This window comes from Diaporthe citri (genome assembly GCF_014595645.1).
Source record: "Diaporthe citri strain NFHF-8-4 chromosome Unknown scaffold_4, whole genome shotgun sequence".
Classification (NCBI taxonomy): Eukaryota; Fungi; Ascomycota; class Sordariomycetes; order Diaporthales; family Diaporthaceae; genus Diaporthe; species Diaporthe citri.
In genome coordinates, this window is record NW_025064849.1 from 5,100,374 (window position 1) to 5,114,385 (window position 14,012).

Consider the following 14,012-nt stretch of genomic DNA (forward strand, 5'->3'; position numbering starts at 1 on the left):
GCTATACTCCACCACCTTCCGACCGGCTCCATCTCCCGGCTCTCTTTACGAAGATCACCAGGTGTCCAAGGCTGGGAAACACTCAAAGTTTGAAGGCTCTCTGGCATCAATGATGCTACTTCATCCCTTACGAAGAGGCATCCATACCACCATTGCGGAGCTGCCGATGATCGTGCTGTACAGACTACTATGGTGCACTCTGTTAACATATGCATCGAAGATCGCGTGATAGATATTGCATTTCGTCATCATATTTTGAATCTATGTCACTCCTTTCTATTCTCAATTTACCTTCCAGAGCATGTGCACGTGTCCTGTTTCAATTGCTTGGATTGCATTTTGGAATTCAAGTAACTGAAAGCATTGCCCAAAGCCCAAATCAAGTTACTTGGTGTTCAGGAAAAAGCTAGAACAAGGAATTCTTCCCCCCCCCCCCCCCACCAGAAGCTCAATCTGGTTGGAAGTCGATATTTTCAAACTTGTAAAGGTCGGTGTTAAGACTATGTAAAGAGTCGGGTAGCGAAGATCTCGCCCAAGAAATGAAATATATCAACGCCTGTTCAATGACTTGTTGAAAGCCAGGGCTGCGCGAGACAGACAGGCAGCGACGGGGTGTTAGATGATTCCCGTTGCCGAGACCAAAGTATAGTTAACAGAACGCCTAGCGAATGGTCCCAAGTTCAGTCTCCTGTTCATTTTCCACGTTGCTCAACTCCTCTTCAGTCAGGTATGCAACCCCGATCCTCTCGTAAAATTGATGAAAACCGTTCTTCCGAATTGACGAAAGAATGATGGCGTAGTGTTGACGAGACCTGCTATTGCCGTCCTTGTTGCTTCCAATGACAACGCATTTGAGAGGGTGGTCCAGCTCCCGACTCGGCTCATCTTGCAACAGCAACTTCGGCCTCTCACCCTTCAGTCTGAGCACTGGTGCCTGGAAATCGATGGGATGTTGGGCCCTGAACGTGCTTGAGTTGCCCTCATCGGGCACCTTGAACGGCGAGATGACCTTGCGGTTCCATTCGACACCTCCCAAAGGGGCGTTCATGTATCTTATCTCTCCTCCAAAAGCCATCCATGACCATGAGGGGACTTGGACCGATTGACCAAATTTGATTCGCTCCAAGGTGGGACGTCCATGTTGGCGGTGCCAAAGCAGGTCTCTGTGAAAGTTTGATTGGAAAATGCCAAAACCACCGGTCGACTTGAGGGCAGCCATCAATCTCTGTTCAAGGCCTGCGATAGCGACGGGCCTGTCTTCTTGGTTCGAGAGACCGAGTGAAGAGTATCGCTCGTATAGGCCTTGATAATGCTGAATCTGCCGGCCATGTTTGAAGGCCTCGACAGAATGCGGGAAGTTTGAGTCTCCAAGGAAGGCTGCTTTGCGGCTGCACAGGCTGTTAGTTCTGAATCACCGCGCCATTTGTCTGAAAATGGACATTCGAACGTTGTGATATACCACTTACTTCTCTGCTTTTGTGAAAGTCTCGCATTTGATGCCTTTCCCGCATTCCCAGTACGTCTGCGTCCCAGTAAAGTGTATTGTCCGGCATGAAAGAGCACGCTCCTGCAAGACCCACCCTCTCTTGTTCAATTCGCCCTGCTCTACGTCATGATCAAAGTCATCAATGACCTGGCAGACATGGAATTGTGCTCCATCGCTGGCAGTCATGGTTGAGAAGTCTCTCTGCTGCCGTTTCTTGAGAAACCCATCGAACCTGTGCTCCGCACAGCTGGCCGCGATGGTCAAGTAGGCGGAGCTGAAGACCTTCTCCATGAGTAGTGATTCTTTTTCCCAGTCCTTTTTGTGCTCTCTGTCATCCCCTTTTCCAGTCTTCTGAAGAATGCACAAGGAGTCAATCCAAAGGTATGGTATCCTGAGTTTCCGGGTGACTGTGATAGCGTCCTGGAACGTCTTGGGAAGAGCGCCGTCTTTGATTCCGTTACCGTCCTGGAGGATATGCAAATTATCCCATGTCGTTGCCGCAAAGTCGACTGTTGCGGGCGGCTTGTGGTCTGGCGAGCCCCATCGATGGGACAAGGCGGCGTACTGGACGGGTTTCTGAGGCTCGAAGTTAGTCACGAGTCTGACCATCCTGCAATCCGTATCGCCAACAGACAACAGTCTGGTAGGATTGAAACTTTTCTCATCTCTGCAATGATCAGTCTGGTCGCAATGACCAATCCACTCAGATATCACCTTGATGTGCGTGGTGCTCCCTGCGGCCAGTCGGTATGGAAAGCCCGGTTGGATCCCGTTCGATCTCAGTAGCTTGGACTCTGCTAGTTAATCAGCACGCGAAATCATCATCAATTTCTCCCATAGATACCACATGGTTTCGAGACGGTCCACGTACCGGAGGTGGTACACAGAGAAAATATCGGGCCCCATTGGTTTTCACCAGACACTATAGACAGGCCAGACCCAGATCTAACCAACCTAACAGTCTCTTGACTTCGAACTGCAAGGTGCACCATCTTTTCATAGACCAAACTGCAAAGATCACAGAACTGAGATCTCTTCTTCAAACTGGCCAGGTCATCGGAAAATCCGCCGTTGGGTGACAGTATTCTGAGCTCTTGGCAGCGTTGGCAAAGCTTCGAGTTGCGATGCTCCTTGTCTTTCCTCTCTGGACTCTGGAGCACTACCTTTCGAGCAGTCTTTTCATCGGCATCGTACTTCCAATTGTTGTCGAGCTGAAAAGTCAGAAATCCCCAGATATCTATAACGCGGTGGAAGACGAGCGTCAAGTGCCTTTTTAACTTACAGGCTACGGATAAAGAAACGCAAAAAATGTCAGAAGTAAGACTGCTTTCTCGGAATTCAACGAGTATTTCACTAGTTGACTTACAGTCTGTCTCAAAGATATGATTATTAGTAGATTGGGGCTTGTGGAGAATGAATGCCAACTCACAAACTACATCACGATGACAGAATTGGTAGTTAGCATAGCTTGTGGCGGATGTAATGAGGAATCGAGCATTACCATCTACGGAAACAGATTAGAAATCCGGATATCCTCTCAGCTCATGAAGCAGCGTTACGTACGTACTAAACTCAACAGTTAGATCAGCAGCAAGTAATTAAACAAAAGAAATACTGGTTTGGTAGTAAGGGAATTAGAAATGCGTGGAAAAACGTACTCTCTGAATTTCAAACCGCCTTATGCGTCAGTGAACACGTATTAGTCTTCTTACTCAAGAGGAAAAAGGCATGTGAATATACCTCGCTTATCTGATTCATGGCATGTATTCGTTAATGAACAATCATAATTATAGCTGTGAAGGGATAAAACATCCAGACTCACAGCTGATGCTCCAACCCTCCCTCTTGGAACTCTAAGTCTGGCATGTCCAGTAGAAGATAGAGTATCTGTAAGTCTCGGTATTCCGCGCTGCTCTGCTTGCGCCATGCCGTCCCAATTGATCCACGCCAGGGATCGCGGACCATGGGCAAGAGCAGACTTCACAATCTTTTCCATTTCCTCCAACATCTCGCGGGCATCAGCCCGTTGAGTATGAAGCATCTGGTTTAAATCGAATGTAGGCGCTCGAACAGATATTGCCACCGGCTCAGGCGGTGTCATTGGTTCTTTCTCGCTTGCTGAAAAAGGTCGAGTAGCCTTGGCAGGTTGAATCCCGATATTCACAACCAGCAACCTCTTCTCGATGAGATCGATCAAGCGACCAACGGCTGTCGACGTGATAGGTGCGCATCTGGGATCCTTTTTAATGTTCTCGGTCCACCCTTGGACTTCGGGCTTGAGGGACACGTCTGGGTTGAGCCGGTACAATGTGTATGGTTGGGCCCGTTTGACATCGTTGTGGAACGCTTCGAGCCCGTCGCTTCCGTACAGTATCCAGATGAGAAATTCAAGGTACAGACATCCGATGGACCAAATGTCATATCGCCGAGACCTGGCCTTGTCGCTTTGCACTGTAACCTCTGGCGGTGTGTAAGTCTGCGTGCCAGCTTGGGTGGTGGTCCTCTCCCCACGGAGATCTGTCGCCTTTTCGTGAATCCTTGCATGCCCTGCGTCCGCGATCACGAGCTTGATATCTGTCGGTAAATCTCCTGCTTTGGGGACGACGCTGCAGAAGCAGAGTATGTTCTCTGGCTTGAGATCGCCATGCCGGCAGGAACCACCTGGTTGGTTGGGCGGGTTATGAAGCTTCTCGATGGCTCCTGAGAGACCAAGAAGTTGTTCAAAGAACCATTTAATGTAATCGACACAGAAGGTCTGACTGAAGTTGAGCGATGCAGTGCTCAGGCTCGGCTGTTCTTTCCAGAAGTTGCGCAGGTTGCCGCCCTTCGCCCAAGGAAAAACGAAGAAGTGTCTAGTTCCTTGCGTATACCTCGCAATTGTTTGGATGAAATGCGGGTGGTCCTGTTTGCCAAAGTGGAGCAGTACCGATGCCTCGTTCTCAACAAGCTTCTTAAAGTTATTCCAATCGAGAGATTTGGCTGACGTCAACTCCTTCACAGCAACGTGAGGGTTTCCATCCTCGTCAACCACGGCTCCCTCCAATGCAACAGACTATTAGCATCCATTTCCGCTGCAAGTTGCGGCAGGGTCTGTCTCTTACGATTTGGCCATTGGATCGGAAGTCCAAGTGATTTCGATGTATCACGAACTCCGTGACAGCGCTGAAGTTTGTGTCCTCTGTACGAAACTCTCTGATAAAGGGCATTCTGCAATGATAGTCGAATGCGCAAGCGAAGCTTTTCGGCCCGAAGATTGGCACAAAGAACTGCCACTGTTGGTCTTCGATAGAATCAAAGGCCGTCTCGTCGTCATCAGATTTGCCAGGCATGACCACAAGCTTGTTGCTGCTACGCGACCGTAGATTCCAATTTCCACTTCGCTTGATTGGAAAGAAGCTGTCTCCAAAGTCTGCATCGCAGAAGGACTCGAGCCACCCCAAGCGATTGACATGGACAAGAAGGGCCCAGAGACGCTTTGACTTGGTGACGAATGCCCGTAGCTTGTCATTGTCCCCTGAACTAGTGCGGAGTGAGTTCTGGCCCTTATCAGACCCAAGGATGTCCTCGATTGCATCGAAAGGCAACCAAGCCTGGGACATCCCCTCCTTATCATACGTCATGTCGACTCTCCTCTCCGCCAGCAGCTTTTTCAGTGACTTCTCTTGCGCCATACTGTCGGTATTAGAACGGCTGATCGATAGTGGAAAAGACTCTACTCTTCGCCGGAGTGAGCTCTTGAAAGTGGATTGACTGTCCAGCTGGCTGAGTTGGTTGGGATCTGGCTTTTCTTCGATTGATGGTTGGGTATTCACAGGATCTCTCCTTCGAGAGAGCTTTCGGCAACTTGATGTAGTTCGACCTGGGGACGTCGACCACTGAATACACCCCAGAAGGTGGCAGCATTGCGAAGCACTCATGATCACGCTGCAGGAGGCTCGGTGAGGACGAGGCCGGCACGGCCATCCGAGCAGCCTATCACGCCCTTAAGTCTGAGAGGACAGGTATGTGACTTCACATGCCGAACTGCCAGTTCTCGCATGGCAGAATGCGAAGCCAATTGTATAGCTTCAGATACCGACCCCTCCGCGCAGGATGCCAACCAGCTCAAGTGGCTGCATGGTGCAGCCTGCCGGTCAGCCGACGGCACCTCTCATTGCACACACCCAGGACGAGTGTGCGGTTGACCATGCACAATGCAGCCACCACGAATGCCGTCCTAGAGTGATCAGTCTGCTAACACGTCTTGGCGCCTGGTGTGAGGGCCTATCTCTCTTACTGTCGGGTATTCTCGCTCTAACTAGTGGGGCAAGGGTCCGAGCCTCGTTGTTCTTCCACACCTATCTTCATCAGGCTCTGGCTTTGCGGCTCTTTCCAGGTGATTATCGGGATGACGACCGATTCCAGAAACCCCGCTTTTCTCGTATCACTCTTTCTGCGAGCAAAACTTGGTCAACAAGGCTTCCGTGCTGGCCAAATCGCAAAACCAAGCGATGAATCCCACAGAGTGTGTGGGGGATTCGTGATTTCTCGGAGCTGAAGACGACTATATCACCTATGTTGATTGGAACTAGAAGAAGGACTTTCCCGGTTCTCAGTAAATTCCCCATTGACCCAGTGCAACCGGTACATACCACCTAGGGTGTGTGGTATCCTGACAAATCTCATTTTAGACCGCCGACTGTCTTCAAAAAAAGGAACCAACAAGCATAGGACCAGTACGGATGATCAGATGGCCACCGAGGATTCTCTATACAGACAACTATTCAACTCTCGCCTTTCAGATGATCTAAGCCGTCGAAAATACATTCCGAACAGCGAGTTGCGTAAGATTGTAGCAACGGACAACATCATAACTGAGCTCCATGAGCACCAGAAAAGATGGTCGTTAAAGCGAATTCGACAGAACTCGACAAATCTTGCCACCAGGATCCTGGAGTCTGGACAGAAGTTGTTTGTGATTTTGGTGAATCTGACGTTGTCCTGGGGCGTCAAGAACCTCCTCGACGCTGGCCTGACAGACGAAGACCTGCCACTGTCCAAACGCGGTAACCACTTGTATTCGTCCGTGGATCCTGCGCGAAGCTTCAAGTGGCCTTCCGAATGGGGGCTGGAAAAACTGGACGACTTCGTCGAAAAGCAGTGGCTAGTTCTGGCGCCAGTCTTTTGTACTGGAGGAGCGCACAGGACGCTTGCTCCAGAATGCCCGCTTCCTTTTGTGACAGTGGTTGAGGCACAAAATGGCCAGCGTAATGTTGTGTATAAGGTTTTGGTTGATTCAAGTCACCACGAAGGGTTCGAGGTGAGCACCATTCACTTGATCTTGTTTTTGCCGGTTGAGGATTCAACTAACCCTAAGAAAGGTCGAAGCACCTAGCCTCGTGGTTGCGCTCAAGGAATTCAAGTTCAAAGAAGACTTCGAAAAAGAGCGAAATAATCTCAACAGGATTCGTGGGCTGAGTTTGAATAAGCATATCATACAGAACTTTGAGACATTCTCCCAGGGGAACAAGACTTACATCATGTTTCCCTGGGCTGAGGGAGGAGACCTCGACAACTTCTGGAAGGATGAGGACACGAAGATTCGATCGCCTCAGCTGGCCCTCTGGTGTCTGCAACAGATGCTTGGTCTTGCGGAAGCGCTTGAGTTTCTCCACAACCAGATTGGAGAGCGGGCTAACTTCCGTCACGGTGACTTGAAACCTGGCAATATCCTGCACTTCCTCACCGGAGGGCCGTATGGTATCCTGAAGATCGCCGACTTTGGCATATCTCGCATCCACGACGTCGCAACCTTGCAGAGGCAGGGAATAGCGACAACCACCCGAGCAACAACACCTTCCTATGAGGCGCCGGAAGCCATATACACTGACAGACCACGTTCCCGCAAGTTCGATATTTGGTCTCTTGGGTGCATATTCCTGGAGTTTACCATCTGGTTTGTGCGTGACTGGGAGGCTGTTGAGAACTTCGGCAGTGCCCGGAAGCCCACATCGGTGGGGCATGACAAGGCTCACTTTTATCAGATGAAAGCCACCAAGGCCAAAGACAGCACTGAGGTCCACCCTGCAGTAGTCGATAACATCGCTAGTCTGAGAAGTGTGGCCCAAAGCGACAAGGATACAGCATTCGTGGAAGTGCTTGAAATTATCGAGTTGAACCTACTCAGAATTGAAGTGGAGGACCGGGTTGATGCAAAGGAGCTGTGCGAGCTGCTTTCAGGGGTTCTCAAGCGAGCACAGGGAGATCAGGATTAGCTCGTCAAAGGCTCCGAAGCCTAACACTCTCTTTCCCACTAGTGGAAGAACTCCCTCAGTTTGGAGGATCATCTCGGTTCACGTTCTGGCAATTTGGCTCACTCTCATTACCTTTTCTTGGACTTCAAAACCTGAGCGCAGCTGTTGCTGGTGGTCTTGGTCTAATTTTGGCCGCGTCCTTGTTCTTTCCGTCGTTCCGTATGTCACAAGTCAGATTTCATTGTCTCTTTTCTTATCGGATTCTCCTATCCACACCTGGGCGTCCTGTGCGAACCAAAGTTGCGAAGGCAGACTCGCCGCACAACGTAAATCCTGGCCAAAACAATGACTACACTGGGTCAGGCGGACCAGCAAAAGCTGCTGTCACCCACGAAGAGAGCGATATTCTCATCGCGGTGAAAATTAAGAAAAGAAATAATGCAAGCGGATATACATGCAACCGTGTGTCTCCTTGAATAACAGCTGCGGGATTTTAGAGAGCCAGTGCGTGCGACGCTATGCAAAATGGAAGGATATGCGTAAAAGCAAGTACTTTCAATGGAATCGATTTTCTAAGACTTTGTGTTCGATGTTGCTGATTTGAAGTTTATCTACATCACTTGGATGTCCATCACGTTGCTGGCACTCGTAACATCAACGGTAGACTAATGGATTATGTAGAACCTCGGAAGCTATGGCCGCAGTATTGCGATTGCTCCGTGCCAGAAGGCTCAATCGAAGGAAAATGTTTTCTCTTGCATTCCTCAACCAGCACATCTATATCTGATACCTAAAATCGTGTGCACGGTCTGTATACTTCTCTGTGAGTACACCACCTGCGCCGACTGCGGCTTTATCTTTACCGGCCTGACGCCTGAGATAAATCCACCGAACCACCCACCATCCGAGCCATGCAAATGCCAGGCATCCCAAGGACCACGCATGGCCCAGAGTAAAAGCAGGGGCTGCATTGGTCTGGTATATCTGCCCTGAAACGACGCCGCCGATGTTGGTCAAGGTCAACAGGATGCCCAAGCTGGCAGCCCGTTTCCCATCGGGAGCGCAATTACCGGATAACCACGCACTATGTTGAACCAATCAAGCTGTCAGCTACTTGTTTCTGTTTTCTGCTTTGGCGGTGACTGGAAGCTTCAAGGGAAGTTCATACATGTTACCTCCGGTACACAGAAAACAAGCCGTGGCGATGAGATAAGTGGCAAAGTATTGCACCGCGGGTGACACTTTACAGAGGAGGATCGCGTAGCCGGCAATTCCAAAAGGTGCGCAGATGATGAGCGGGAGGAAACGCTTGTTGTACTTGTCTGAGAGTACCGCGCCTATAGCATAGACGAGCGCTCCCCAGAGGTTGACGGGAATGACTAGATACTGGGCTTGTACCAGTGAGTAGCGGAAGCCTTCTCTGATGATGATGGGGAGGAATGTGCCAAAGCCTGGAAAAAAGCGGTCAGCCCTCATGTAATGCCTTGTGTGCATCCGTGGTCAAATCGTTCAGGACTAAGCCATTCAACTCACCGTATAGAATAGTTACCACGGCGATCTGTATCACTCCATGCACCCAACTCTTCACGTCCTTGGCAGCTTCCATGATGTCTTCTTTGCCGTAGTGGCCCGATCCTCCACTATAAGCCTCCATTTCCTCGGCACGCGTCCTCATGAGCAGCTTGTCCTCTGCATTCAAGAAATACGCTGTCTCAAAGTTCTTCGGTACGACGAAGACGCAGCATGCAGCCCATGCGACTGTGATTATGCCTTCGATGATGTAAAGCCTGAAGAAGTCTGCGATTCAGTCTCGAACTGGAACATAGCTGGCTCTCTCCTTTTGAAATGGCAGAGGGGACAAACCATCGCCACCCCGGCATATTAGCCACGCCATTCATGCTCAGCATGGCCCAGGCCAGCAGACCTCCGAAAGCCCCTGAAAGAGCTGACGCGACTGCGAAAACCGTCAGACATTGTCAATCACAGATTTATTTCTTGCACATTTCGGACGAGAGCTTACTGAAGAGGAATGAGATGCGGACCGCTAACTCCTCGCGCTTGTACCAGTTGCAAAGGAACAAGGTCATGGCAGGGAAAAGACAGCCCTCGAAGAATCCCAACAAGATACGGCATACCACAAGGGAGCCAAATGAATGAACAAATCCCGTACAGAGGCATACTATACCCCAGCAAAACGTAATAGTGGGAATGACTCGATTGAACTGGAGCCGCTTGACCAAGATCGATGTAGGGAATTCCGCGAGGATGTAGAAGATGTAGAATACAGAAACTGCGGTCTAGTGCGATGTCAACAAACGTGATCCCAGCACAGTGAAACCGCCCCAGGTACACATACATTTAATTCAGACCCCTTAAGGCCAATGTCCGCCGACATGCCCTGGGTCGCTGCAAATCCGATGTTACCGCGGTCGAGATAGCTGATGAGCATCAACAACATCATGACAGGCGCGATAAAACAGTCAAGCTTGCGGACAAGTGCTTTCTCGCTTCTCCGCCGTTCCTGTTCCGTTCTTCCATCCTGAGGGGTATACTCGTCATGGACGGTTTCCGGGGCTTCAAGGCCTGCAATGGCTTTTTCATCTGCGACTGTTTCAGCCATGTCTTCTCAGCTGCGGCGACTGCACCTGTGGGAACGTTGAAGGTTCACGAGGTCTCACAAGGAGAAGAAGAGAAGCCCCATTGTCCGACGTCATAAAGATTAGGAGACCAAATGCGTCCACGACAGTATGTTACGATTGCCGACGGCTTGGGTCGCCTGGGCATAGCTGACTGTGTACATTAGTATTGGAGATCTTTGGGGATCACGGTGGTACAAGGCGTCTCCTCACCAATGGGCATCCGAGTCTCAAGCATCGGATACCGACTGGTGCTGGACTACCCCGCTTGCTATCGTCCAAGACAAGTATCTATTTTGCTATCCAGGCACATGAATCTCTGACGGGGGCTTAGGGGCTGGTCACACGGGAGTAAGTTGGAGGATGGGGACAAAGCACAAATGCTCGGCGGGGGAACAATTTGCCGGCCTCAATGTAGTGTCGGGATGCACATCAGTTTCAATTACCATTTGTGTCAATTGAGTGCGATTTCATATATATATATATATATATAAGTCTGCAGGTTCAAAGGAGGAAAAACTGAAAAGGAAAAGAAATGAATAACAAGGCAGATAAGAAGACTGGCGAGAGTGAGAGTATAGCATAGATAATTCTGGTCCTCCCAAAGGAAGTAGCAAAAGCCAATGTCGGCTACAAGCACATCGCACCTCTCACAACTCGGGAAGCAGCCATAAAGCGAGCCAGCCCTAGATAAGTGATGGTTAGCAGAGTTAGTAAAGCCGAGGGACTGTTACGCCAGGAAATGCGAAAAATGCAGACTGGTATCAGTCTTGGGGCTAAACTGTAAAGGCCATCAAATTTAAAGTGCCTGGCAAAATTGTATGTTTATTGCTATCATTGTTCATGTGTCAGACACTCCGGCCACTTGTACGGCAACCCTAAAGACGAGGAGCCCGCTGAGCATCCTCCTCCTCACCCGGGTGCTCGGCTGCACAGTGGAAATCCTCCCATCCAGTGCAATCTCGACTGGGTTAACACTCGCCAGGTATGCAAGCAGGACGTCCGCCTGCAAGTCAAGCGTGATGTAATCCGTAGTCGCCTCGAAGAAGTTATCACCTCCGCCAGCCAGATAATCCAGCGTGGCTACCTGATAACTCCCAGCCAAGTCGATAGGCGCATCCTTAACCGTCACGTTCGCAAGCCTGCTCCCAACCTGACCCGCGGGGTCGTACACGATCCGGAGGCCACTGCTAATCTGCAAGAAGCTCGTCACCGCCCGGCCGCTGGCCTGGTTGACATGCGACACGGTGCCCTCCAGCACGTCCCAGACCTGCTGGCCGGAGAGCGTGAGCTCGACGATCGCGTTGCCGAACGGGAAGGACGTCAGGATCTCGCCCCGCGTGATAGGGCCAACGTCGATGGAAGCCCGGACCCCGCCCGCGTTGATGATGGCAAGGTCGGCCTCTGGCCGGTACGCGACGATGGCGTCCGCCATGAGGTCGCCGAGCGTGCACTCCTCGGCCTGGCACGTCTCCTGCACCAGCTCGACGGCCGACTCGCCGACGACCTCGTTGGCGAACTCCTGGAACGGCTCGCGCCACGCGTCAACCTGCGCCTGCAGGGCCGGGTCCTGCCTCGTCTGGTTCGTCAGGTGGATCGGCGCGCCGCGGTACTCGAGGACGCGCCCGGCCGTGTCGTACACCAGGTCGATGTACCCGAGGTACTCGCCCCAGCGGTAGGCGGTCACGATGAAGACCTCCTCGCCGGCCGTGTTGTTCGCTATCGTTGGGTAGGACCCCTGGCTGCCGGTGATGTTGCCCAGTGGGGTGTGGGAGTGCCCGCCGATGATGAGGGAGAGGCCGGTGGTCTGCTCTGCAAGCTTGATGTCCTCAGTGTAGCCAATGTGTGTCAGAGCAACGATCCTGTTGATGTCTGTCGTGGCCTTGATCTCGTCAACGGCGGCTTGCACAGCGACAACCGGGTCGGTGAATGTCGTGCCATTTCCGGGGTTGCTGAGGCGGCTTGTCTCGGGGGTGATGACTCCGATCACAGCCATGTCATATTGCTCGAAGATGACATATGGCTTTACGGAGCTGTTCAGAGTTGGGTTGGTGCTCTTGAGATTTGCCGCCAGGATGGGAAACGTGATGTTGTTGATGAAAGCGGCCAGCTCATCGTCGCCACCGTCAAACTCGTGGTTGCCCAAGGTCATTGCGTTCACTCCAAGTTGGTTGAGGGTGTCTGCGGTCCTCCAGCCCTTGTAGAAGTTGTAGAATAGCGTGCCTTGGAATTCGTCTCCCGCGTTCAGGAACAGGCTGTTCTCCTTAGACGGCCGGGTCGAGTTCAGAACCGTCTTGACACGTGAGTAACCGCCAAAGCAGCCCCTTTCCGGCCGTGTGCAGTCAGTCCCTGACGATGAGAATTGGTCGAGGTGGGCGTGGACATCGTTGATGTGGTAAATCGAAATTTCGAAGTTACCATAGCCGCTCCTCTTCTGGTGCAAGTCATGGCGCCGGCTGATGAGAACATCCTCTGCAAAGGCCGCAGGGACAAGCAACAGAGCAGACAGGAGCTTTCTGATTGAAGACATCGTCACCAGAGCCTCGTCACAGTGCGTTGTGTAGGACGGAAGACACGGAAAGGTTACATTGACTTCGATGGGTTCTGCATGGCATTTTTATTCCAATATCCTCATTTGTTCCAATTTCCTCACAGCTGAGTCAAACGCAGGGGCCATGTCTAATTCGACTAATGATCATCGAGCTTGGCGCCTGGGCATTGGTACACCTTCTGCAAGGGGATCAGCGCCCGGAGATTATGGGCGAGCTTGATAAAACACGTGTCGAACCATGCGTGCTGGCAGGCTGACAGGGTTGGCCAAGAGATATCGTGCAAGCGACTTGGCAGATTGTAAGCTTTTGCCACAAAGTATCCGTTGTGGCTACACGGGGAGTCATGGCCAAAAGTCACCCAAGATCGCATGCATAGATGAGATGAATGGTCTAGTCCAACAGACTTTCTCTTGGGCTGGTCTATCTCGATCGCTACTGGACTTCGGCCGGTGGCTAACTAGAGGCCCTTGATGGTTATAGGCGTTCGGGTTTAGATTGACATAGCGCCCGTGTTACTCTTCTATGAAAGTTTCTTCGAGGGGGGGGGGGTGGCAGATCAAGGCAACTTTATGTCGAAACTAGAAAAGTGCCCGCCTGATAGTATGGAACCCTGTGGTGCCACGAAATCGACGTCTGTCGTCGACGACCTGTCGCCCCCTTCCATAATGTCTTTCAAAATTACTTCGCAGAGCTTTCCACCACTATCATGTTTCTACAGCCAGAACATAGGCCCCAATAGAATGTATTCACATACTATGGGCACGACAAGTAATCCTCGGCCATTAAATCAACCACAGCGGAGGTCGAGGCCGCCCTCGCCAGCTACTGCAAAGTCTCAGCGGAACGAGCGTTCTCAAAATTCTTATCGACACCACCCTGAAGGCCGACTTCGAGTAACAAGTTTCCGGTCAGACTTTGCTGACGAGGACATGCTGATTGAAATGATTGGAGCACCTGCTGTTAATCTCGAAGGCAACGTGGCTGTTTTACCCACAGCCACCAAACTTCTTACCCGTTTCGAGGGAATTGGCGCCAAAATAACGTCTTGACGGTATTGCCGGCGATTCAATGGATCCTGAAGAGCGCGTTGCTCTGGCTACGGCTT

At 51.2% G+C, this 14,012-nt stretch overlaps 4 protein-coding genes across 4 annotated transcripts; 1 reads left to right on the forward strand and 3 right to left on the reverse strand.

The window, feature by feature from the left end:
- Window positions 1-661: 661 nt before the first annotated feature.
- Window positions 662-5,157, reverse strand: INS49_010497 (uncharacterized protein; the record flags this gene model as incomplete). Its single annotated transcript, XM_043171222.1, has 5 exons — window positions 662-1,388; window positions 1,467-2,062; window positions 2,201-2,280; window positions 3,449-4,523; window positions 4,588-5,157. 5 exons carry the CDS (start codon window positions 5,155-5,157, stop codon window positions 662-664), a joined length of 3,048 nt encoding a protein of 1,015 aa, XP_043025787.1.
- A 1,058-nt stretch (window positions 5,158-6,215) lies between these two features.
- INS49_010498 (uncharacterized protein) lies at window positions 6,216-7,740 on the forward strand (the record flags this gene model as incomplete). The annotated part of the gene is made up of 2 exons (XM_043171223.1): window positions 6,216-6,651; window positions 6,854-7,740. 2 exons carry the CDS (start codon window positions 6,216-6,218, stop codon window positions 7,738-7,740), a joined length of 1,323 nt encoding a protein of 440 aa, XP_043025788.1.
- A 1,089-nt stretch (window positions 7,741-8,829) lies between these two features.
- On the reverse strand, window positions 8,830-10,339 carry INS49_010499 (uncharacterized protein; the record flags this gene model as incomplete). The annotated part of the gene is made up of 5 exons (XM_043171224.1): window positions 8,830-9,170; window positions 9,253-9,506; window positions 9,583-9,673; window positions 9,890-10,016; window positions 10,076-10,339. The coding sequence occupies 5 exons, from the start codon at window positions 10,337-10,339 to the stop codon at window positions 8,830-8,832; spliced, it is 1,077 nt and encodes a 358-aa protein (XP_043025789.1).
- Window positions 10,340-11,196: 857 nt separating this feature from the next.
- On the reverse strand, window positions 11,197-12,885 carry INS49_010500 (uncharacterized protein; the record flags this gene model as incomplete). The annotated part of the gene is made up of 1 exon (XM_043171225.1): window positions 11,197-12,885. One exon carries the CDS (start codon window positions 12,883-12,885, stop codon window positions 11,197-11,199), a length of 1,689 nt encoding a protein of 562 aa, XP_043025790.1.
- Between the last annotated feature and the right edge of the window lie 1,127 nt (window positions 12,886-14,012).